We start from the raw sequence: 27,096 nt of genomic DNA, 5'->3' as shown, positions 1-27,096 counted from the left end.
TCAAATGTTGTGTTTGTGTCCTTCCCCCTCTCTCCCCATCCTGTCTACCGCTCCCGATGTTATATGTTTTATGTGTCGGTTTGTCTTTCTGTGTGATTAATGTTCGCTCTTTCACGAGCCTCGATCTTGTATACAAAAAAAAAAAAAAAAAAAAAAAAAAGGAGAGGGTTTGGTCAAAGATGACGCCAAGATTCCGGATGAGAGGGGAGGTGGATACTGGGATACCGTCGATGTTGAGGGCAAAGTTATGGGTGGATTTTGTGAGCGTTTTTGGGCCAATGATGATTATTTCAGATTTATCACAGTTAAGTTTGAGGAAGTTGATTTGAAGCCAGGATTTTATTTCAGAGATGCAGTTTATCAGGATAGAGTGGGTGTCGGTGGAGACGGACTTGGTGGAGATGAAAAGCTGGATGTCATCGGCGAAGCAGTGGAATTGGAGACCATGACGGTGGATTAAGTGACCGAGGGGGGACAGGTAAAGGATGAAGAGGAGGGGGCCAAGAACTGAACCTTGGAGGACACCTTGGGGGAGGGGAGCAGTGGGGGATTTGCAGTTATTGATGGAGATGAACTGGCGTCTGTCAGAGAGGTATGATTTAATCCAAGAGAGGGCAGTGCCGGTAACGTTAAAGGTGGATTCAAGTCGGGTGAGGAGGATGGTGTGATCGATGGTGTCAAAGGCAGCGCTGAGGTCGAGGAGGACGAGAATGTTGAGGTTGCCAGCGTCAGAGGAGAGGAGAAGGTCGTTGGTGATTTTGAGGAGAGCAGTTTCAGTACTGTGGTTGGAGCGGAATCCGGATTGGAATGTTTCATACAGGTTATTGGCAGAGAGGTGATGTTTGAGTTGAGTGGCTACAGCGCGTTCCAAAACTTTCGACAGAAAGGGTAGGTTGGAGATGGGTCTGAAGTTGTTTAGGGTGTCAGGGTTTAGACCAGGTTTTTTTAGAATGGGGGTAACAGCAGCAATTTTGAGGGATGGTGGGACGATGCCTGTAGACAGGGAGGAGTTTATTGTTGCAATGATAAGTGGAGAGGGAGCAGGGAGGGAGGCCTTGACAAAGCTGGAGGGGATGGGGTCAAGAGTGCAGGTGGCAGTTTTCATTCCTATGAGGAGTTCAGAGAGGTCAGTAGGGGAGACCGGGGAGAATTGAGACAGGGGAAGGCAGGATAAGGGGGGGCAGGTGGTTGGAGGGGGAGCGGGTGCGGCGGTGGTCAAGCTGTTGTAGATGTTGTCAATTTTGCATTGGAAGAAAGAAAGGAAGCAGATGCAGTTGTCTGCTGTGAATGACTGGGTGGTGGTGTCGAGGGGGCGGAGGAGTTTGTTTATTGTCGAGAAGAGTGCTTTTGGGTTTCCGGAGCCAGAGTGGATAATTTGAGAGTAGTAGGCGGAGCGGGCGTGGGAGAGGGCATCTTTGTAGTGTTGTAGGTGGTCCTTGTAGGCTTGGGAGTGAACTGTGAGACCTGTTTTATTGCGGAGTCTTTCAAGTTGGCGAGCACGAGTTTTCATCAGGCGGAGTTCAGGGGTAAACCAGGGAGCAGAATGGGTGAAAGAAACTGTTTTGGTTTTTACAGGCGCAAGCTGGTCAAGGCAGGAGGAGAGAGTGTGGTTGTAGTAGTCAGTGAGGTCGGAAGGGGTGTGGAGGTCAATGAAGGGAGAAGTGGACATTTTTTCAGAGAGGGTGGATGAGAATGAGGTAGGTGAAAGAGCGTTTAGCTTACGGAAGTTGATAGTGCGATAATGTCTTGGTGTTGGGGTGGGGATGTTGATGGTCATAGTGATGGCTAAGTGGTCAGAGAGGGTGAGGTCGGAGCCAGAGAGATGGTGCAAAATTAGTCCAGTAGAGCAGACAAGGTCCAAAATGTGACCACGGTTATGGGTAGGAAAGTTGACATGTTGAGTGAGGTTAAAGCAGGTGAGTAAATCAGTGAAGTCAGTGGTTAGCGTGGAGTCAGTGGAGTCCATGTGGATATTGAAATCACCAAGGAGGAGGATTGAGGGGGAGAGGGAACATAGCTGGGTCAGAAAGTAGGAGAAGTCAGACAGGAATAATGGGTGTGGTTTGGGAGGGCGGTAGACGACAGCCATGACTGACTGCGTGCGACCAGAGAGTTTAAAAGCCAGGTGTTCAAAGGATGAGGATGAGGCGATGGGGATGAGGCTGGTCCTGATGTCTTGACGGTGGATAACGGCAATTCCACCACCTCGGCCCTCCGAGCGTGGTTTATTGACATAGGAATATCCATTGGGTGTGGTGAGGTTGAGCATGTAGTATTCCAGTTGTTGTTGCCAGGTTTCGATGAGACAGAGAAAGTCCAGTTTGTTATCCAGGATGTAGTCGTTGAGGATGAGGCATTTGTTGTTGAGGGACCGGGTGTTGAACAGGGTGAGCTTGATGTTGTTTTGAACAGCGGGGATGAATTCAGGTGATTTAGCCAGGGTTCGCAGGCAGGAGGTGCGATTTTGTGCGTTGCCGTGACTAGGTGTGCTGGGACGATGAGTGGGAGTGCGCTGAGCCGACCCGAGGACGGGGATGGAGTGACCTGATTGTACATATACAAACTTACGACCGGAGCCACGGTGAATGTACCTGGGTCATCGGAGGAGTCCATTTGATTTGATGGCAGAGATGCATGATGGGGTGGAGCGGGTATTGAGCAGAAGGAGCCTTGCGGCGGAGTACCGCAGAGCCATGCCAGGCAGGAGCGGAGAGGCGAGCACGAGGCCAAGGTTGAGGAGGTGAAACAATGGTCCCAACGCACGGGAGCAGGCCCAAGGAAACGAAGGAGACGAAGGAGCCAGGTAGGTGAAGCCAGGAGCAGAGTCGGGACCAAGCAGAGGGCAGACAGGAGCAAAGAGACGATCACGAGGCCAAGGTTGATCACGGCAAAGCGGGAAATGCAGCGGCAATCAACCGCCGCCGCTACAAATCAAGATCACGGTGGAAAAACCGCCGCCACACCGCTGCGAAGGACACAACCCACGAGAGCGTGCCCGAGGAAACAGCGAGCAGGCGAAGGAGCCGGGTAGGCGAAGCAGGGAGCAGGTCATGCCACAGATGGTCAGATTGTCCAGGTAAGCGAATGTTCCAGTGAGTTTCTCTTCCTTGTTAAAGGAGTCCATGATGCGTTGGAAGCATACGCCGTTCGTGACGCCAAATGGGACTCGCGTGAAATGGTAAAGACTTCCGCTCGATTTGAAGGCTGTATAGGGCTTGACTTGGTTCCTTATGGGTACCTGATGGTCAGCACGACACAACTCGATGGTGCTGACGATGCGATACTGGGCGATCTTATTCACTGTGTCATCGATACGCGATAGCGGGTACCCGTAGAGTAGCGTAAATCGGTTGAAGGTCTCATAATAGTCAATCACGAGCCGTTTCTTGTGGTTTTGTCTTTAGTTACCATGACCTGGGCGTGCCACGGGGACTTACTCGGTTTGAAGACTCCTTCGCGTAGTAGTCACTGAGTTTCTTTCTCGATGAATTTGCGGTCGTCAAAGCTGTACCGACGCGACCTGACGGCAATGGGGCGACATTCCACCATCGGATTGGCAAACAGTCCAGGGTGGTTAACGCGAAGTGTGGTCAGTCCACAGAGAACTAAAGGCGGCAGGTTACTGCCAAATTTCAGTGTGACGCTGTCATGCTGTTTCTGGAAGTCTTGCCCGAGGATAACGTCTGCGCAGAGCTCGGGGAGTATGGACAGTCGCACGTCTTGGTAGCTTCGTCCTTTTAGGGTTAAATTGACCACGTAGAATCCAAGCATCTTCATTGAAAGTGATGCTGAGGCCATAGAGACAGCTTTTCCCAACTGGTAAAACTTTAGCGAATGTCACCTGATGAGGTGTAGGTGAATAAAGCTTTCCGTGCTTCCACTGTCGATGAGGCCATCGGCTTCAATTCCATTAATGGCAACCTTACAGGTTGCTTTTGATATTGCCGGAGAGATGGCTGCAGATGTCACAGAGGCAAGGGTCGGGCGATTCGCTGGCGCTGAGGTAGCGCCCGCGGCAGCGGCGGCTGGTGATAAACGGCAGACTTTAGCAAAGTGCCCCTTCTTCCCGCATTTGTTGCATGTAGCCTCGTGTGCGGGGCACCTTGTACGTGGGTGTTTCAAGTAACCACAGAAGAAGCATTTGCTGCCGGTAGCAGCTGATACCGTTGGAGAGTCGGTTAACTCGATAGTTGGGCAGAACAGATTCAGAACAGCTTGTTTCAGTTCAGCAGCCGCGGCACTATACAATGACCCTGATGATGCCCCATATTGCTCTGAGCTCTTTTGCGCTGAATCTAGGGCTCATGCTTGGTTGAACTTGGTCGCTAGGTCTAAGGTCCTATTTTCTAGGAGGCGTTGGCGGATCAACAGGGATGGTAGTCCACTGATGAATGAATCTCTAATAAGTCCTTCTAGATGTTGAGCTGCGGTCACGCTTTGGCAGTTACAGTCTTTACCCAGTGTCTTTAAAGCCTGTAGGTATTCATCCAGGGATTCGCCGACTTGTTGGGGACGCGTAGCAAGAAGGTGGCGTGCGAAAATCTCATTCTTCGGCTTTATGTTACTTCATAATGGCTTCGGTATGTTCTTCGGCTTCGGTATGGCTTCGGCCATACCGAATGCATAAACATATGGCTTCGGCCTTCACAGCCTTCAGCGTTTCAATGGCGTCCTCGTAGGTGACACAGTCCGTGATGATTTTGTAGATCATTGGCGTGACAAAGTTTGTGCCCAGAAAGGACTTCACATGACGGAGGATGCCCAGTCGGCGACTCGCTTTGGAGGCCAGCTTGGAAATGTGGTTTTCGCAGGAAACATCAAGGCAAATAGTGAGACCCAAAATCTTGAGTGACAGAACTTTTTCAAGAGGTTTGTTCAGAAAGTAGATGGGAGGGTTGTCCAGACGATCTTTTCGGAGAGACAAAGTGAGAGTTTGAGATACGCAAGCCATGCGTGGAGATTTCCATGGATACCATACGATGAGAGTTTGGTGAGCAGCGCGGGGTGCCAGACCGTATCGAAGGCATGTGATATGTCAAGGGAGACAGCTCTGATTTCCTGTTTGGCATTGAGGACCTCCATACATTGTGGAGACAGCAGAAGCAGCATGTCCAGAGTAGAATGACCTGGTCTGAATCCAAATTGATTATCTCAGATCAAGCCATTGGAGAAGATGAAGGATTTGATGTCAGAAGCGATGATTGATTCCATGACCTTGCTGATTACTGGGAGCAGGCTGATTGGTCTGTAGTTGCAAGGATCTGTTTTTGCACCTTTTGTGTGTAAAGCTGTAATGCTGGCTGATTTCCAAGCAGATGGCAGATGACCTTGAGCAAAAGGTTGGGTGAAGAGAACAGACAGAGGGTGAGATAGAGCGACAGAACAGGATTTAAGGACCCGTGGGCTGATGCCGCCTGGTCCAGTCGAGGTTTGACAGAAACGTCTCCACCTTGTCAGGAGAGAAGGGCACAGAGTCCAGGAGCAGTTGGGTTCGACTGGGTAAGGTGGGTACAGAGAGAGATGGGTTTGGGACACAAAATTTTGAGGCAAACACAGAGTTGATGCATTCGGCTTTTTCACGTGCAGTGTCAGCTGTGTAGCTATTTGAGGTAAGGGAGGGGATGGAAGGGGAGCAAACACCAGAAACAGATTTGACCAGACGCCACCAGGATTTGGAGGAGGGGGACAGGTTTGAGAGTTCAGTCTTGAGAGAGGAGAGATATTGTTTCCTGGCTTTCCTGAGGGTAGACACACACTTGTTCTGAGCCTTGTGAAAGGAAATAAGATTACCTTCCATTGGATTAGCCTTCCAAGAGGCGAAGGCAAGTTGTTTCAGGGCAACTGCCTCACCACAACATTCAGTGTACCATGGACGGGAGGAAGGGTATGACAACTGAAGACGAGATGGGATAAATCTGTGCATGAGAGAGAGAGCAGTTTACTTTGGAAGAATTCCCAGGAAGAGTTGATGTTAGAGGCAGTCGAGATGGGAGACCAGTCCAGATGATTGATGGCTGCTTGAAGACCGTGCCAGTTGGCCTGAGTGAAATGCCAGACTCGTCGACGCTGAGGAGCCTCTCTGAGAATGGCCAGAGATATATCCACTTTATCAAGCAAATGATCAGAATAACTGATTGGAGCAGAAGAAGAGCAGCAGATATTTGCAGGTAAGTTCGTCATAACCAGGTCTAGAAGAGAAGATGCTCCGTTGACTGAGATCCGGTCGGAAAATTGACAGATTGTGTCAGTCCCAGTGAGTCGCAGAAGTCCTTTGCTGAGGTGCCACGGCTGGTGTGAGAGGTACCCACACCCAGCCAGCTGGCATTATGACAGTTGAAGTAACTAACCCTAATATATATATATATATATATATATATATATATATATATATATATATATATATATATATATATATCTGTGCAGTGTCTGTGTTGTCTTGTCAGGCTTTCCACTCGATGTCAGGCTTTCCGATGTCAGGAAAGCTTGTCAGGCTTTCGATGTCAGGCTTGTCAGGCTTTCCACTCTGTGAAGGCTTTCCACTCGATGTACTCCTTCCAACTTTTGTGAAATCATACCAAACTTCTGGTATGCACATATCTCCCCCGCGTGTATGTCCTAACGATATTTATCTTTGAAATTTTTTGAAGAAAAAAAAGAAACATTTGAAATTTTTTTTGAAAAATGTTTGTTTTTCAACTTAAATAAATATTCAACTTAAATTGTTTATAAAATGTAAAATCACGTATATTACAAATACATTTGTGCAAAATAATTGTTTATATTATGAGTGGTGTAAACCATGACAAAACAGCAACACAGGTACAGTCATCTATCTGTCTGTATATCTACATCCACTACATGACCAAAGGTATGTGGACACCCGAACATCACACATCTCATTCCAAATTCATGGGCATTAATATGGAGCTGGTCCCCCCCCCCCCCCCCCCTTTGCTGCTAAAACAGCCTGCACTCTTCTGTGAAGGCTTTCCACTCGATGTTAGAACATTGCTGCGGGGATTTGCTTCCATTCAGCCACAAGAGCATTAGTGAGGTCGGGCACTGATGTAGGGCGATTAGGCCTGGCTCACTGTCGGCGTTCCAATTCATCCCAAAGGTGCTTGATGGGGTTGAGGTCAGGCCTTTGTGCAGGCCAGTCAAGTTCTTCCACACCGATCTCGACAAACCATTTCTGTATGGACCTCGCTTTGTGCACGGGGGCATTGTCATGCTGAAACAGGAAAGGGCCTTACCCAAACTGTTGCCACAAAGTTGGAAGCACACAATCGTCTGGAATGTCATTGTATGCACCGTTAAGATTTCCCTTCACTTGAACTAAGGGGCCGAGCCCTACCATGGAAAACATCCCCAGACCATTATTCCTCCTCCATCAAAGTTTTTTTTTTTTGTTTTTTTTTGTAATACAAGATCGAGGCTCATGTAAGACATAACATTAATGACAAAAAAAAAGTATGCTGGCACTATGCATTCAGGCAGTTGCGTTCTCCTCGCATCCGGCAAAACCCAGACTCGTCCGTTGGAATGCCAGATGGTGAAGCATGATTCATCACTCCAGAGAACGCATTTCCACTGCTCCAGAGTCCAACAGCGGCGAGCTTTACACCACTCCAGCCGAAGCTTGGCATTGCGCATGGTGATCTTAGGCTTCTGCGCGGCTGCTCAGCCATGGAAACCCATTTCATGAAGCTCCCGACGAACAGTTGCTGTGCTGACGTTGCTTCCAGAGGCAGTTTGGAACTCGGTAGTGAGTGTTGCAACCGAGGACAGACGATTTTTACACGCTACGCACTTCAGCACTTGGTGGTACCGTTCTGTAAGCTTGTGTGGCCTAGCACTTTGCGGCTGAGCTGTTGTTGCTCCTAGACGTTTCCACTTCACAATAACAGCACTTACAGTTGACTGGGGCAGCTCTAGCAGGGCAGAAACTTGATGAACCGACTTGTTGGAAAGGTGGCATCCTATGACGGTGCCACGTTGAAAGTCACTGAGCTCTTCAGTACGGCCCATTCTACTGCCAATGTTTGTCTATGGATATTGCATGGCTGTGTGCTTGATTATATATACCTGTCAGCAATGGGTGTGGCTGAAACAGCCGAATCCACTAATTAGAAGGGGTGTCTGCATACTTTTGGTCATGTAGTGTGTGTGTGTATATATATATATATATATATATATATATATATATATATATATATATATATATATATATATATATATATATATATATATATATATATATATATATATATATATATATATATATATATATATATATATATGTACCAATTTTTTAATATTTTATTGCTTAAATAACATATGTCCATTATTTATAATGATTAATCGCTGCAGAAGCAAGATACGTTCTGCATCCCAGACGTATTTGACATGAAATTAAATCTTCCAAGAGGTTAAATGATGTACCATCACTTACCAGAGTGTGATGCTGGCTCAAACGTGCTCTCCGCACCATCTCCACCATCACTCACTGCATACACTTTTACAATGGTGTGTAATCGGCTACCAAGCGGCAGTGTCACCCTGGTCTTATTCGTCTGCAATGTCTCCCATTTAGAGGGTCGCAAATCTCCAACCATGTAAAGCACCTGAAAAAAGGCAAAAATATTTTAAATTAAGCACATGTAATACTGTATAAGTTATCGTAGCATATGTAAACTAGAATCCGGGCACTCGGTAGAGCGCATACCTTCGCCGCAGCTACTGTTCTGTACTTGGCATGGGAGTGTATGCGATGTGAAACTTTATGTGAAATGCGATCGATTTTTAAAAATCAGAATTTGAGCAAATCTGTTTCATTCGTCTGTTAATATGCCTCCCCGATTGACAAATCTGCAATTTGAATTTCATTTGAGGTTGAAATGATTGCGGGAGATCGCGTTATAGTGATGACGTCTTGGATGGACATCCTCTTCTTCAGTCGCTCATAACTTTGAGTGAAATACGATCGAGTTAAAAATAGTCAGAATTTGAGCAAATCTGTTTCATTCGTTTGTTAATATGCCTCATCTCTTGACAAATCTGCAATTATAATTTTTTTTGAGGTTGAAATGATCGCGGGAGATTGCGTTATAGTGATGACGTCCTGGATGGACATCTTCTTCTTCAGTCGCGCATAACTTTAAGTGAAATACGATCGAGTTAAAAATAGTCAGAATTTGAGCAAATCTGTTTCATTCGTTTGTTAATATGCCTCATCTATTGTCAAATCTGCAATTATAATTTTTTTTGAGGTTGAAATGATCGCGGGAGATCGCGTTATAGTGATGACGTCCTGGATGGACATCTTCTTCTTCAGTCGCTCATAACTTTGAGTGAAATACGATCGAGTTAAAAATAGTCAGAATTTGAGCAAATCTGTTTCCCAAAATCTAATCAAATGTGTCCCGTATAATAACCAATCATCCCACCAAATTTCATGCAATTCGGTTGAATACTTTTTGAGTTATGCGATTAACATACACACACACAGACATACAAATAAATACACAGCGATCAAAACATAACCTTCCGCTTTTGCGAAGGTAATGAATGGTTATATTGTAGTGCAGGTAATACGATTATTTCATCGCTTGTAATATTGTAGTTACAGGAGGGAATATAACAAGACTATTTACAGTAGGGAATGTAATGGACTAGTTACAGACTTATAAATAAAAGTCATTTTCTGTGTGTCTGTGTCTGTCTTTGTGTGTCAAACACCAACCCAATTGCCAAACTTGACATATAGACCAAATTGAACCTCCTTTTAAACAAAGGCAACTTGTTTTTACGACCCTGGCTGTATGATTTTTTTTCCTCTTATTGATATCGCTAATGATGGTATCGCTAATTTATATTCAAAATTATATTGTGGCAGTTTGTGGGTGTGGCCTCTACGTCACCCATTCCCACCCCCTCCCAATGGCAAACCCAAGTCTCCCACCATTTCCATCTCCAAGCCCAAAACCACACGACTTGTGTGAGAATCGTGCTGTCCCGTCGAGATCCCTCCTCTCTGAAGTGAGCTCCTTCCGTCTAAGTGCTGCTTCATCTGAAGATTAATGGTTGTGGACGTTGGAGAAAGGGAGGAGTCTCTTGAAAATGGCAGGTGGTAATGATATCCTGTTTGAATGGGATGTCCGGTGACGCTCAGTGACAATTACATATTTATAATTAAATTTATCCTTTATTAATTATTTTGTCCTTTTGCACCTGTTGTTAAATTTGCCAAACCCTCATATTCTATGGCGCTTCTTTACCTTCCCTTCCTCTGACGCTGCCTTCCTTTCCCCTCCACCCATGCCCCCTGGACACCTCTACGGGCAGTGTCAGCTCGGTGTTTAGTATGAACCGTTTGAACGACCTGTTTCAACGTACCCCATTTAGTGCAATCCTGTACCCATAATTCTCCTACCCGCCCCCAACGCTCCAATTCTACTACCCCTCCTCCCCGGCCCTCTAACTCTCCTACCCCCACTCTGGCTTGCCAGCTCAACATTTCCCAGATTTCATGCAAATGTTCTGCAATTTTTTTGTTTTGCACTGCTTCATGTTTTTGATCTCTTGTTTTAAGTCTGGCATGCTTTTTTTTCAAAAAATGGGATGCACGTTGGACGGTGCAGTTCCTCCTTTCAGTTCATCAAACCTAATATACTGAAAGCTGGTCAGAGTTTAATCATAAACTCGTGTCCAAAAGGTTTGTTGCTCTCAATCGTATTACATTACTTTAACATCCAACAAAACCCATCTTTGAGTTGTGCATTTTCGGCGTTTGGACGTGCCAGACCCTTAAAACCCTTTTTCATAAATATTTCATTTCCCTAAAAACCAGACCCTAAAAACCTCAGAAAATTTTCATCAAAATGTTGAACCCGAACAAATTTCCATTTCAAATACATCACAAAGATGCATGTGAATAATGATTCGGTGCATAATAAGTTTTCTTGTTGGTAATTTGCACACAAAAAGGACCCTAAAAGGAGCCTGGTGTTGGCTTAGCCGTTAGGGTGCAGGCTTGGGATCCTAGGATCCTGGGTTTGCATCCCGGTCAATCGCTGAATTAACGCCAGGGGGATTGACTCAGCCTGTCATCCTTCCGAGGTCGGCAAATTGACTACCAGTTCACTGGTAATTCCCTGTGTGTCGCAAGAGGCGACCAACAGGGTTGGCGGCAGGAAGGGCATCTGGCCGTAAAACATTGCTTCAAAAAGGGGACCACAGTGCCTGGAAAAGGCCAACCCCCGCTCTGCAGGGGGATATGGCCTCTAAAGGCGGTTCAAGGACCCCTAAAAGCGGTCAAAAAGGGTCTGAATCAGAAATTTGCGCCTGATAATATTTTTGGTTGCAAACTGCTCTATTCTCATGGTATGAAACTTTCACACATCTTTCGCATAAGAAGGCCCCTTAGGCTTGAAGGTCCCACAATAGTCCATGTACCATTCTATTAGAACGTGTGACCATACACGGAGGTGGCGGATGAGAGGAGAAGTAACATGGAGCAGAGCGTTTCATCAATTGAACAAAGTTGAGAATAACAGCAACACTTCAATTGATTCAACCCAATCATCAATGGGAGGTATAAGGCCATTTTTTCTCTCTGTCTAACATGATGGAAGATGTGCCTGTGTTTCCTGAACACACACGATTGTTTCAAGTCTACATACATCTGATCCGAAGTGCCAATGGTCATGCATTTGTAATTATTGTCATTTTATGTAATGCATATGTGTGTTTTGAAGTCAACCATTGCCTTATATGTACTCAATTAACACGCATTGCGCATCATATTGCACTCAGCTCTTGCTTATCTGTTGAAAAGGGTCGGTATTTGCTTTGACACCTACAGAAAGCCATGAATAAAAGACTGTGAGAGGATGAGACAGGAAGAACTCACTGACGACAAAGATGGTGTGTTTCACGGTGACTGGATCTAAACAAATTTGCCCTATCAAAGACATATAGAAGTGTCTGAAGCACTCGTTCTTCAAAAGTGAAGTTCCAAAATTCCTGATGAAGGATTGGAATGAACAATACCATATCTCAGTGTTGGAAGACAAGGAAATATATTTGGGTGTTGACGCTGAGTGCACAAAATTCTCAGGAATTGATGGCAAAGTAGAACGGTAATTTATTCCTTCATTGTCATGTAATCATCCAGAAGCGGATACTTGCGTTATGTTTCACCTTCACCTGCTAAATGCAGACAGCACAATTCATGAGAAAAGAAGACGTCAAGGAGACACTGGTTCTAGTCCAGCAGGTGACATTGTTATCCGAGCAGCAGACACGGACATGCTGGTGATCCGACTTCACCATTGCCATAAAGTAAAGGCTAACGTCTGGATGGAGGTTGGTACAACTGGCCACAACAATAGGTGATGCATCAACGTGTCGTGCGTCACAGCGGAGATTGGTGCAGAAATGCGTGTTGTACTACCTAGATTTCACGCATTTACAGGGTGCGATTGCACAGCCGCGTCCGCGTTCTATGACCGTACAACAATGTTACACAGTAAGAATGGAACATCCATGGATTCAAATTACTAGCATTGAGACCACCGAGTGAGAAGACCATCAAGACACTACAGGAGTATACATGGAGGGTGCATGGTGCAACGTATAAAATACGGCTCAACAAGTGGCAATACCAGGTGTTTAAAAAAAGCATTTGGACCAAACGATGCGCCAAAACCACTTGACAAAGTGAAGGGTGTTGATGGTGGCAGCATCCCGTGTTGTGAAGCTGAAATCAGACAAAAGATCCATCAATCGTGCGATGAGGCCAGAATGTGGCATTCAGGAACATCCAGAATCCAGAACATAGACAGGAACAGCATTAATACGAGACCGCACATCGGATGGGAACTATAAAATGAAGCCGACATCTACATCTGGTTTGATGGACCACAAATGCCAGGTACGTTCCTCCACGCAATGTGCGCTCAGCTGATAATTATGATCGTGAGACGGGACAAGAAGAAACCTTGTGTTCGTCATGGCCAGAGCACCTTTTTAGGAGCTGCACCAATGGAATGGATCAAAACTTCCAAAAGAACTATGTACAATATCAAATACCGATACTTTTAAACGGCGGCTTAATTAAAGCTCACCTTTTCATTTCTTACAAGTACTCATTTTCAATATCACCGTTGCACATGCAAAACTGATCACGCATGTGGAATTTGTTAAATATTTTATAAATAAATTACTGAATCTCTCTCTTTCGGAACAGTTGTTCCTGCAACGGTTCCCAATGACGACGAGGACTCCGAAAATGAGGATGACGTTCCGCACGTGGTTTTCATGAATGATGACGACTATCAAACGGATAGTAAGTATTCTGTCACATGAATGTTCGAATGCCGAGTGCTACTAGTACGATCCAAACATAGAAGATTGAGATCTGGTTTGTTTGGATAATTCATTGAACACCAGAAGACCACACCTTTTGAATCTTCAGATGCATAGGGCTGCCGAAGCGGTATCCGAGGCTATTGGGCACAATCCTGGACGGGTCACCACTCTCACGCAGTAATTCATTGTGGACATATTCATTCATTGAATAATAACTAATTGAATGATAATATACAAAATGATTTTTCTTGGTTGCGTTTCTTTGTTTGATTTTTTTCGGGTGGGGGACTTTTGTCATCAGCTTTGTAACACACATCTGTACTTGGTTCAGCCGTGCTGTGCAGTTTGTCCTTGGTTTAGCAGCGCACTTTTCTTTTTGGAAAACGTGACTTGATATCCGTTAACTTTTTCAACATAATAAATATAAATTCCTGAAGAACAGTCTTTGTCTAAGAAGAACAGTGAATAACACTCGACCCAAACAAAGCCAATGAAAATCTGACACAACAAACCCGGGCAGTGTTTAATCAGCAGAGGCCTACAGGCCTAATGTGTTTGGCCCACCAGAAAACCAAGATGGCGGCCATATCGTTTTGTCTCGGTGCTATGGTGGATGGAGACAAGCGACAGCTGTGGGTGTGGTCTGGCAGCTGTCCGACCAATGGCTGCACATTTCAAAAACCGACCCCAACAATAACCCCAACAACAGCAACAACAGCAACGCAAAGCTCTTGGAGAGTCACATGTAAAAATGTAGATATCAATTTCACTATTTTGATTTTGGATATCACGACAGCGTCATCTATAATCGGCACTAAATTGGCTGGAGTTACTTTTTACTCGACAAATCTTATTTGAAATATAACTCCACAAGAGTACGGTTCAGCATAAAGTTGATATTATACCAAGTGTTCATCTGAATTCACAAGTGATATTTCTTAATGCTGTTGGCCAGAAAGCATGGATGGTGAGACATTTTGAAGATTTCAAAGTGTTCAACCACCTTCCATCATTTTATGGTATTGGTATTAAAAAGTGAACATAAAGTGGTAATCAATTATATCTTACAATGCAATATTCCATCACAAACAGGTTACCGTCGAAAACATCAGTGTCCTTCTACATTTAGTCCATCAGATATAGGTCCATGACATGTATTGACACACCCTCCCACCTTTGTAGTACTGTATTGTAAAGATGGCAGATGTGTGCTCAACATGTTAAACAGCAGTTGCATATCAAGACTTCATAAAAGTGATTCAAAATTGTAGTCGGTAGAACAGAGCAAATAAAGGTCCTGAAGTGAACGTGAAGGTGAAAGTAAAATGATACATCGTATATAAAAACATGCCTTGTATCCTTGCACTGCAGATTCATTCTCCATTGCTTCCACAGGAAGCCATGTAAGAGTCAACTGTCCACTTTCTTGTTTGTATTCTGTGATGTTTGGTGCCTGGCTAGGGGCTGGGTGAAAGGATGACTGCATTACTCATAGGTCGTGATCAATGGCGATGTGATGTTTAAAGAGCAATAGAACAAATATTATCACACCAACTAGTGCAAATAGGGTGAACATGTTTTAGATTAACAGATTAATGAATATCATTTTCTTTTTTATCAACTTCTTCCTCTTTCCTTTATTAGGGGTGAGACTAAATAGTACCAAGCGTTTGCCCTACCTTGACCACGATACTCCTCCACTTCCCTCTGCCCTCAGCCGACTTTCTCCACTACCCAACCACCCTGTAGTGATATCCCTCCTTACACATTATCTCCATCTCAGCCATGGCCGACCTCTTTTCCTCTTACCTCACATTATAAACCTGTCCCTTCTTCTTCAGTCATATGCCGCAAAAGGCTGTGGGGTAGCATCATTGTCTGAGGGCGTGGCTGTGCTGCTAATGCAATGCCCTCTGCTGGGTAGGGCAGGAAATTGGAATTTGGACATGGTGCCGGCTATAGCTCTCCCACTCTTTGCGAAGGCCACCATGGGATCTTTAACGTCCACCAACAAATTATATCAGATTGGACGCCCGTTTAACGTCCATCCGAAGGATAGCACACACATTGAGGAATCACCCTGTCTGTGAAACCCCGGGATAACCGTTTATAACTGGTTCGGGATTCAAACACAGGGTAGACAAATTAGAGGTGAGTGTGCGTACCTCAAGGCCATCTTGTCAGCCCAACCTGTCCACTTTCTTTGCCATTCTCTCTTCCACCATCCACATCAAGTGTCCAGCCCACTTCAGCCGGCTTTTATCAAATCTCCTCCTCAAACCCAACTGCACAACAATCTCCTCCCTCACTCTGTTCATTCTTCCCCTTCACTCCCGTATTCCTCCTGGCCCAGTTGTTCTTGCAGACCCTGCAGCCTGTGTTGCTTTCTCTCTATCAGTGCTACCGACTCCACCCGTAAAGGTATGCCGGTGCTACACAAGACTCCAGAGCTTTCTCTTTCAATATCCTTGATATTCTTCTGCCTGCCATAAATTCCTCCACACTCCTCCATGCATAAGCACCCACCTGTATCCTCCTCCGCACTACCATCCCCACATACTCAAACCTATTTTCCCTGCCTCATATCCTTCCTTCCAACCTCACTTCTGTTTCTGGCACTCCCATCCATCCCAGTGTCACCATCACAATCTCTCAGCGCAGTGTCATAAGCCTTCTCAAGATCCAAAAATCCCAACACCATTTCACCTTCATCACCAACCTCATCTCCACCAAATATCGCAACCGGAACATCCCATCTGTCCTCCTCCTACCCCTTTTTGCATACAAGGTCAGGTTTGTGGAAATGCTAAACACGAAATGGATCAGGATGCAGCAAAACAAAAGTAACAGTATGGAAATGAGGGGGGCACCAACAGCAGGGCTGAAGGACAAAATCGAGGGAGACTTGGACAAATAAATGGGTGTGGGGGAGGCATGAGTTGTAGGGGAGGACACATGAGGTAGACAAGATGGCACAGAAGCAAACTCTCAGGAAGGACAAACTGGAGATTTGGAGGTGGTTTTGTGGTAGGGGTAGGGAGGGAGGGTAAGGGGGGGGGGGCAGAAAAGATCATGGTTTTGGATTGGGAATGATCTGAGATGGTGATGAACAGCTGTGTTGAAGCCTTGGGGGGGGAGGGGGTGGGGGGGGGTGAGATGAAAGTGAATGTTGAAGTTGGTTCCCCAGGCAGGAAACAAAATAAACAAATGGGTGGACGTGAGCAGTGATTAAGGATTTTTGGAGTTTCACCAAAAGGGGGCTGATGGTGGATTACGTGTGGCCTGAAAAAACCTGGGAGGGGTGGGGAAAGTTGAGTGTGGGTTAGAAGAAAAAGCATGGAAAGAACAAAGGGTGCAAGACCCGAAAGGAGGTGGTAGAAAAAAGAAAGACCCACCGACCTGTATGCGATGGGAAAGTGTTAGGCCCATAGACTCACACTCATTGTGGGAGGTTCCAATAATCTTGAAAGGCCTTGGATTCCACGACGTTAAAATGAGCATCAGCCCAGAGTAGAGAACAGTACTCCTTCAATCTGCAGATGAAGGTCTTATTAGGGTACAGGTGTGCCAAAGAAGAACTTTGTACAATGCAGGATGCCTAGTCGGCAAATGGCTCTGAATGTCAACTTTGAAATGTGGTTTGCCCACGAAAGATCATGGCTGATAGAAAGACCCAGAAGTTTGAGTGACTGAATTTCCTCAAGAGGATGGCTAAGAAAGTATATGGGAGGGTTTCCTATACGGTCTTTTTGGAGAGACATCGTGTGAGATTTGTCAACATTGAAAGACATTCCAAGTGTTTGACGACTGTGATTTTTGTTGAGTTCTGAAGAGAGGGAGGAGGCCTTTCTGAAGGATGAGGGATGTCATGGCACAGGGCGGAGTCATCAGCAAGTAGATAAAAGCGATTTTCCAGAAAGTCAGAGATATTTGATGAAGAGAGATCAGGAATATAACTGGGCCCAGAACACCGCCTTGTGGCAACTCCAGCCTTTTTTTTTTTTTTTGTATACAAAATATAGGCTCGTGTAAGAGCTAACATTAAACACCAAAAACATAAACAGACACATGAAACATATAATAAAGGAGCACGAGACAATATGGGGAGAGAGAGAGGGAAGAACACAAGCACATCAACAGTACAGAACAGGGACGTCGGGAGATCTGCGGAAGGGAGAGAGCTGGAGCGGGGTACACAGGATAAATAAGATGGACACGACAAGGAGTTTAAGGAAGGAAAACAGAGAACTTGAAGGAAGTGGGTTTGGGGTGGATTGAAGCTGTTTTGAAGACCTGGAGGGAGGAGTGGGATTGGAGAGAGTTTGGGAGTTTGTTCCAGAGGCGGGAAAAAGAGAGTGAAGGTGAGCGGAGAGTCTTCATTTCTTGAGCAGAGAGCAGAAAGTCTTGTTAAAGCCTGGTGTTGGCTTAACGGGTAAGGTGGCTGGTTTAAGATGTCAGGGTGCAGAGCTCAAGCCCTTGTCAACCGTTGAATTGAACACCAGGTGGGTTGACTCAGACTTTCATTCTTCCAAGGTCGGCAAAATGAGTACCAGCTTCCATGGAAGAATGAGCGATTCAAGTGTGCTGTGTCATAATGACAACCCATCCATGATGTGCCCAATAGCCTTGGAAACTGCTTCGGCAACCCTGTGCATCTGAAGATGCAAACGTGGTGGTCTTCTTGGGCGAGTAGAAGCAGCATGTCCAAGGTATAGAGACCTGGTCTGAAACTAAATTGGTGATCTAAGATGAGGTTGTTGGAGAAAAGGAAGGATTTCATATCAACTGCAATGATGGATTCAATGACCTTGCTGATGATTGAAAGTGAGCTGATCTGTTGTTAAGGTGATCAGTTTATGCACCTTTATGTAATGCTGTGATGTTGGCAGATTTCCAAGCAGATGGAAGATGACCATTCCATAGGGTGAAAAGAGCAGAAAGAGGATGTGCAAGAGCAGCAGAGCAGGTTTTCTGACATCGAGCTGATGCCATCCGGTCCAGTTGAAGTTGACGGTTGCCACACATTTCTCCACTTTCTCAGGTGCAACAGACAGAGTCCTGGAGCAGTTGAATGTAACTGGGTAGAGTGGATACCGAGACTGACGGGTTGGGTGCACATTGCACAAGATTTTGAAGCAAACACAGAATTGAGGCGTTCAGCCTTTTCACGAGCGGAGTCGGCTGTGGTGCCATTTGAAGAGAAGGAAGTGATGGAGGGGGATCATGTACCAGATACAGACTTAACAAGGTGTCACTAGGTTTTAGAGGAGGGAGACAAGTTTGACAGTTCAATCTTGAGGTTGCACAGATGTTGTCTTCTGGCTCACGCGAGAGTGGACACACTTTATATTCCCCAGTACCTTCACGACATCACTTAGAAGTGGATGCCTCTTTACCTCCGCCGATCCTGCGCATCGTCTTCCATATTGTCACAATTAGCCCTGTCCCCCAATCTTCTGGAATTTAACCCTCTCTCATACATATGTTCAACAGTCTATTAGTGCACCTGTCTCCAACCTCTCCTGCTGCAGTCACATATCCCTACACACCCCATCAATGCCGAGCACTCTTCCCTTCTTCTTCCTCTTTAATGCTGTCCGCTCCTCCTCCATTATCTCCACTAATTCCACTTTCCACTCTCCATAACATGGTAGCTCCAGCTCGTCGTTGCTTCCTTCCTCGTTGAACAGCTTCTTAAAATAGCTTTCCCATACCTTCAGTACTGCCCCCTCTCTGTCACCAGCGCACTGTTGCCATCCTTAATCGCCATTTCCCGTCCACCTCCCTCACGTCCTTACCATCCTCATCCCTATCCCGGGCCAATTTATAAATAAATCCTGTTCTTCCCACCATACGCTTGTTACCTCTGCCACCAAAGGTGGATGGGGGTTATGTTTTTTACTTGCTGAACACATCAGTTTCTATACCTGAGGCATTAAGTTTCTCTTTTTTTTTTTTCTTTTTTTTTAAAATACTGAATCGAGGCTCGTGAAAGAGCTGACAACCGCGAGGGAAAGACAGTACAAGGGGACCGCGAGGGAAAGACAGCACAGGGGGACCGCGAGGGAAAGACAGCACAGGGGGCCCCGCGAGGGAAAGACAGCACAGGGGGACCCGCGAGGGAAAGACAGCACAGGGGGACCCGCAAGGGAAAGACAGCACAGGGGGACCGTGAGGGAAAGACAGCACAGGGGGACCGCGAGGGAAAGACAGCACAGGGGGACCGCGAGGGAAAGACAGCACAGGGGGACCGCGAGGGAAAGACAGCACAGGGGGACCGTGAGGGAAAGACAGCACAGGGGGACCGCGAGGGAAAGACAGCACAGTGGGACCGCGAGGGAAAGACAGCACAGGGGGAACGCGAGGGAAAGACAGCACAGGGGGACCGCGAGGGAAAGACAGCACAGGGGGACCGCGAGGGAAAGACAGCACAGGGGGACCGTGAGGGAAAGACAGCACAGGGGGACCGCGAGGGAAAGACAGCACAGGGGGCCCGCGAGGGAAAGACAGCACAGGGGGACCGTGAGGGAAAGACAGCACAGGGGGACCGCGAGGGAGGGGGACAGACAGGGGGACAGACAGGGGGACCGCGAGGGAAAGACAGCACAGAGGGACCGCGAGGGAAAGACAGCACAGAGGGACCGCGAGGGAAAGACAGCACAGAGGGACCGCGAGGGAAAGACAGCACAGAGGGACCGCGAGGGAAAGACAGCACAGTGGGACCGCGAGGGAAAGACAGCACAGAGGGACCACGAGGGAAAGACAGCACAGGGGGCCCCGCGAGGGAAAGACAGCACAGGGGGCCCCGCGAGGGAAAGACAGCACAGGGGGCCCCGCGAGGGAAAGACAGCACAGGGGGCCCCGCGAGGGAAAGACAGCACAGGGGGACCCGCGAGGGAAAGACAGCACAGGGGGACCGCGAGGGAAAGGCAGCACATGGGGACCGCGAGGGAAAGACAGCACAGGGGGACCATGAGGGAAAGACAGCACAGGGGGACCGTGAGGGAAAGACAGCACAGGGGGACCACGAGGGAAAGACAGCACAGTGGGACCGCGAGGGAAAGACAGCACAGTGGGACCGCGAGGGAAAGACAGCACAGGGGGACCGCGAGGGAAAGACAGCACAGGGGGAACGCGAGGGAAAGACAGCACAGGGGGACCGCGAGGGAAAGACAGCACAGGGGGACCGCGAGGGAAAGACAGCACAGGGGGACCGCGAGGGAAAGACAGCACAGGGAGACCGCGAGGGAAAAACAGCACAGGGGGACCGCGAGGGAAAGACAGCACAGGAGGACCGCGAGGGAAAGACAGCACAGGGGGACCGCGAGGGAAAGACAGCACAGGGGGACCGCGAGGGAAAGACAGCACAGGGGGACCGCGAGGGAAAGACAGCACAGGGGGACCGCGAGGGAAAGACAGCACAGGGGGACCGCGAGGGAAAGACAGCACAGGGGGACCGCGAGGGAGGGGGACAGACAGGGGGACAGACAGGGGGACAGACAGGGGGACCGCGAGGGAAAGACAGCACAGAGGGACCGCGAGGGAAAGACAGCACAGAGGGACCGTGAGGGAAGGACAGCACAGAGGGACCGTGAGGGAAAGACAGCAGAGAGGGACCGCGAGGGAAAGACAGCACAGAGGGACCACGAGGGAAAGACAGCACAGGGGGACCGCGAGGGAAAGACAGCACAGGGGGACCACGAGGGAAAGACAGCACAGAGGGACCGCGAGGGAAAAACAGTACAGTGGGACCGTGAGGGAAAGACAGCACAGTGGGACAGCGAGGGAAAGACAGCACAGAGGGACCACGAGGGAAAGACAGCACAGAGGGACCACGAGGGAAAGACAGCACAGAGGGACCGCGAAGGAAAAACAGCACAAGGGCACCACGAGGGAAAGACAGCACAGAGGGACCGCGAGGGAAATACAGCACAGTGGGACCGCGAGGGAAAGACAGCACAGTGGGACCATGAGGGAAAGACAGCACAGTGGGACCGCGAGGGAAAGACAGCACAGAGGGACCGCGAGGAAAAGACAGCACAGTGGGACCGCGAGGGAAAGACAGCACAGTGGGACCACGAGGGAAAGACAGCACAAAGGGACCACGAGGGAAAGACAGTACAGAGGGACCGCGAGGAAAAGACAGCACAGGGGGACCGCGAGGGAAAGACAGCACAGGGGGACCGCGAGGGAAAGACAGCACAGAGGGATCGTGAGGGAAAGACAGCACAGAGGGACCGCGAGGGAAAGACAGCACAGAGGGACCGCGAGGGAAAGACAGCACAGAGGGACCGCGAGGGAAAGACAGCACAGGGGCACCAAGAGGGAAAGACAGCACAGTGGACCTGCGAGGGAAAGACAGTACAGGGGGACCGCGAGGGAAAGACAGCACAGGGGCACCGTGAGGGAAAGACAGCACAGGGGGACCGCGAGGGAAAGACAGCACAGTGGGACCGTGAGGGAAAGACAGCACAGAGGGACCGCGAGGGAAAGACAGCACAGTGGGACCGCGAGGGAAAGACAGCACAGTGGGACCGCAAGAGAAAGACAGCACAAAGGGACCGCGATGGAAAGACAGCACAGTGGGACCGTGAGGGAAAGACAGCACAAAGGGACCACGAGGGAAAGACAGTACAGAGGGACCGCGAGGGAAAGACAGCACAGGGGCACCGCGAGGGAAAGACAGCGCAAAGGGACCGTGAGGGAAAGACAGTACAGGGGGACCGCGAGGGAAAGACAGCACAGGGGGACCGCGAGGGAAAGACCGCACAGGGGGACTGCGAGGGAAAGACATCACAGGGGGACCGCGAGGGAAAGACAGCACAGTGGGACCGCGAGGGAAAGACAGCACAGTGGGACCGCGAGGGAAAGACAGCACAGTGGGACCGCGAGGGAAAGACAGCACAGAGGGACCGCGAGGGAAAGACAGTACAGTGGGACCGTGGGGGAAAGACAGCACAGTGGGACCGCGAGGGAAAGACAGCACAAAGGGACCGCAAGGGAAACACAGCACAGTGGGACTGCGAGGGAAAGACAGCACAGTGGGACCGCGAGGGAAAGACAGTACAGAGGGACCGCGAGGGAAAGACAGCACAGGGGGACCGTGAGGGAAAGACAGCACAGGGGGACCGTGAGGGAAAGACAGCACAGAGGGACCGCGAGGGAAAGACAGCACAGAGGGACCGCGAGGGAAAGACAGCACAGAGGGACCGCGAGGGAAAGACAGCACAGAGGGACCGCGAGGGAAAGACAGTACAGTTGGTACCACGAGGGAAAGACAGTACAGAGGGACTGCGAGGGAAAGACAGTACAGAGGGACCGCGAGGGAAAGACAGTACAGTTGGGACCGTGAGGGAAAGACAGTACAGAGGGACCGCGAGGGAAAGACAGCACAGAGGGACCGCGAGGGAAAGACAGCACAGAGGGACCGCGAGGGAAAGACAGTAAAGTTGGGACCGCGAGGGAAAGACAGTACAGAGGGACCGCAAGGGAAAGACAGCACAGAGGGACCGCGAGGGAAAGACAGCACAGAGGGACCGGGAGGGAAAGACAGCACAGAGGGACCGCGAGGGAAAGACAGTACAGGGGGACCGCGAGGGAAAGACAGCACAGTGGGACCGCAAGAGAAAGACAGCACAAAGGGACCGCGATGGAAAGACAGCACAGTGGGACCGCGAGGGAAAGACAGCACAAAGGGACCACGAGGGAAAGACAGTACAGAGGGACCGCGAGGGAAAGACAGCACAGGGGCACCGCGAGGGAAAGACAGCGCAAAGGGACCGTGAGGGAAAGACAGTACAGGGGGACCGCGAGGGAAAGACAGCACAGGGGGACCGCGAGGGAAAGACAGCACAGGGGGACTGCGAGGGAAAGACATCACAGGGGGACCGCGAGGGAAAGACAGCACAGTGGGACCGCGAGGGAAAGACAGCACAGTGGGACCGCGAGGGAAAGACAGCACAGTGGGACCGCGAGGGAAAGACAGCACAGAGGGACCGCGAGGGAAAGACAGTACAGTGGGACCGTGGGGGAAAGACAGCACAGTGGGACCGCGAGGGAAAGACAGCACAAAGGGACCGCGAGGGAAAGACAGCACAGTGGGACTGCGAAGGAAAGACAGCACAGTGGGACCGCGAGGGAAAGACAGTACAGAGGGACCGCGAGGGAAAGACAGCACAGGGGGACCGTGAGGGAAAGACAGCACAGGGGGACCGTGAGGGAAAGACAGCACAGAGGGACCGCGAGGGAAAGACAGCACAGAGGGACCGCGAGGGAAAGACAGCACAGAGGGACCGCGAGGGAAAGACAGCACAGAGGGACCGCGAGGGAAAGACAGTACAGTTGGTACCACGAGGGAAAGACAGTACAGAGGGACTGCGAGGGAAAGACAGTACAGAGGGACCGCGAGGGAAAGACAGTACAGTTGGGACCGTGAGGGAAAGACAGTACAGAGGGACCGCGAGGGAAAGACAGCACAGAGGGACCGTGAGGGAAAGACAGCACAGAGGGACCGCGAGGGAAAGACAGTAAAGTTGGGACCGCGAGGGAAAGACAGTACAGAGGGACCGCGAGGGAAAGACAGCACAGAGGGACCGCGAGGGAAAGACAGCACAGAGGGACAGGGAGGGAAAGACAGCACAGAGGGACCGCGAGGGAAAGACAGCACAGAGGGACCGTGAGGGAAAGACAGCACAGGGGGACCGTGAGAGAAAGACAGCACAGTGGGACAGCGAGGGAAAGACAGCACAGTGGGACCGCGAGGGAAAGACAGCACAGAGGGACCGCGAGGGAAAGACAGCACAGGGGCACCAAGAGGGAAAGACAGCACAGTGGACCCGCGAGGGAAAGACAGTACAGGGGGACCGCGAGGGAAAGACAGCACAGGGGGACCGCGAGGGAAAGACAGCACAGTGGGACCGCGAGGGAAAGACAGCACAGTGGGACCGCGAGGGAAAGACAGCACAGAGGGACCGCGAGGGAAAGACAGTACAGTGGGACCATGGGGGAAAGACAGCACAGTGGGACCGCGAAGGAAAGACAGCACAAAGGGACCGCGAGGGAAAGACAGCACAGTGGGACTGCGAGGGAAAGACAGCACAGTGGGACCGCGAGGGAAAGACAGTACAGAGGGACCGCGAGGGAAAGACAGCACAGGGGGACCGTGAGGGAAAGACAGCACAGGGGGACCACGAGGGAAAGACAGCACAGGGGGACCATGAGGGAAAGACAGCACAGTTGGTACCACGAGGGAAAGACAGTACAGAGGGACTGCGAGGGAAAGACAGTACAGAGGGACCGCGAGGGAAAGACAGTACAGTTGGGACCGCGAGGGAAAGACAGTACAGAGGGACCGCGAGGGAAAGACAGCACAGAGGGACCGCGAGGGAAAGACAGCACAGAGGGACCGCGAGGGAAAGACAGTACAGTTGGGACCGCGAGGGAAAGACAGTACAGAGGGACCGCGAGGGAAAGACAGCACAGAGGGACCGCGAGGGAAAGACAGCACAGAGGGACCGCGAGGGAAAGACAGCACAGAGGGACCGCGAGGGAAAGACAGTACAGTTGGTACCACGAGGGAAAGACAGTACAGAGGGACTGCGAGGGAAAGACAGTACAGAGGGACCGCGAGGGAAAGACAGTACAGTTGGGACCGCGAGGGAAAGACAGTACAGAGGGACCGCGAGGGAAAGACAGCACAGAGGGACCGCGAGGGAAAGACAGCACAGAGGGACCGCGAGGGAAAGACAGTACAGTTGGGACCGTGAGGGAAAGACAGTACAGAGGGACCGCGAGGGAAAGACAGCACAGAGGGACCGCGAGGGAAAGACAGCACAGAGGGACCGGGAGGGAAAGACAGCACAGAGGGACCGCGAGGAAAAGACAGCACAGAGGGACCGTGAGGGAAAGACAGCACAGGGGGACCGTGAGAGAAAGACAGCACAGTGGGACAGCGAGGGAAAGACAGCACAGTGGGACCGCGAGGGAAAGACAGCACAGAGGGACCGCGAGGGAAAGACAGCACAGAGGGACCGCGAGGGAAAGACAGCACAGGGGCACCAAGAGGGAAAGACAGCACAGTGGACCCGCGAGGGAAAGACAGTACAGGGGGACCGCGAGGGAAAGACAGCACAGGGGCACCGCGAGGGAAAGACAGCACAGGGGGACCGCGAGGGAAAGACAGCACAGAGGGACCGCGAGGGAAAGACAGCACAGGGGGACCGCGAGGGAAAGACAGCACAGAGGGATCGCGAGGGAAAGACAGCACAGAGGGACCGCGAGGAAAAGACAGCACAAAGGGACCGCGAGGGAAAGACAGTACAGTTGGAACCGAGAGGGAAAGACAGTACAGAGGGACCGCGAGGGAAAGACAGCACAGAGGGACCGCGAGGGAAAGACAGTACAGAGGGACCGCGAGGGAAAGACAGTACAGTTGGGACCGCGAGGGAAAGACAGTACAGAGGGACCGCGAGGGAAAGACAGCACAGAGGGACCGCGAGGGAAAGACAGCACAGAGGGACCGGGAGGGAAAGACAGCACAGAGGGACCGCGAGGGAAAGACAGCACAGAGGGACCGCGAGGGAAAGACAGCACAGGGGGACCGTGAGGGAAAGACAGCACAGGGGGACCACGAGGGAAAGACAGCACAGGGGGACCGTGAGGGAAAGACAGCACAGAGGGACCGCAAGGGAAAGACAGCACAGAGGGACCGCGAGGGAAAGACAGTACAGTTGGTACCACGAGGGAAAGACAGTACAGAGGGACTGCGAGGGAAAGACAGTACAGAGGGACCGCGAGGGAAAGACAGTACAGTTGGGACCGCGAGGGAAAGACAGCACAGAGGGACCGCGAGGGAAAGACAGCACAGAGGGACCGCGAGGGAAAGACAGTACAGTTGGTACCACGAGGGAAAGACAGTACAGTTGGGACCGCGAGGGAAAGACAGCACAGAGGGACCGTGAGGGAAATACAGCACAGAGGGACCGCGAGGGAAAGACAGTACAGTTGGTACCACGAGGGAAAGACAGTACAGAGGGACTGCGAGGGAAAGACAGTACAGAGGGACCGCGAGGGAAAGACAGTACAGTTGGGACCGCGAGGGAAAGACAGTACAGAGGGACCGCGAGGGAAAGACAGCACAGAGGGACCGCGAGGGAAAGACAGCAAAGAGGGACCGCGAGGGAAAGAGAGTACAGAGGGACCGCGAGGGAAAGACAGTACAGAGGGACTGCGAGGGAAAGAGAGTACAGAGGGACCGCGAGGGAAAGACAGTACAGAGGGACCGCGAGGGAAAGACAGTACAGAGGGACCGCGAGGGAAAGACAGTACAGAGGGACCGCGAGGGAAAGACAGTACAGGGGGACCGCGAGGGAAAGACAGCACAGGAGCACCGCGAGGGAAAGACAGCACAGGGGGACTGCGAGGGAAAGACAGCACAGTGGGACCGTGAGGGAAAGAGAGTACAGAGGGACCGCGAGGGAAAGACAGTACAGAGGGACCGCGAGGGAAAGAGAGTACAGAGGGACCGCGAGGGAAAGACAGTACAGAGGGACCGCGAGGGAAAGACAGTACAGAGGGACCGCGAGGGAAAGAGAGTACAGAGGGACCGCGAGGGAAAGACAGTACAGAGGGACCACGAGGGAAAGACAGTACAGGGGGACCGCGAGGGAAAGACAGCACAGGGGCACCGCGAGGGAAAGACAGCACAAGGGGACCGCGAGGGAAAGA

At 50.0% G+C, this 27,096-nt stretch overlaps 1 protein-coding gene across 1 annotated transcript in view; it reads right to left on the bottom strand.

The window, feature by feature from the left end:
* LOC137436175 (contactin-1) overlaps positions 1–27,096 on the bottom strand; it is a 202,195-nt gene that overhangs the window by 14,560 nt on the left and 160,539 nt on the right. Inside the window, exons 22-23 of the mRNA XM_078786860.1 lie at positions 14,723–14,835; positions 8,453–8,624 (exon numbers count right to left, since the gene is read on the bottom strand). Coding sequence (XP_078642986.1) covers positions 8,453–8,624; positions 14,723–14,835 — 285 coding nt within the window. The remainder of the gene's footprint in view (positions 1–8,452; positions 8,625–14,722; positions 14,836–27,096) is intronic.

This window comes from Myxine glutinosa, chromosome 11, assembly GCF_964187855.1.
Source record: "Myxine glutinosa chromosome 11, kmMyxGlut1.1, whole genome shotgun sequence".
Taxonomy (NCBI): domain Eukaryota; kingdom Metazoa; phylum Chordata; class Myxini; order Myxiniformes; family Myxinidae; genus Myxine; species Myxine glutinosa.
The sequence above is the reverse complement of the archived record's forward strand: the minus strand, read 5'-3'. Positions and strand labels throughout refer to the sequence as shown.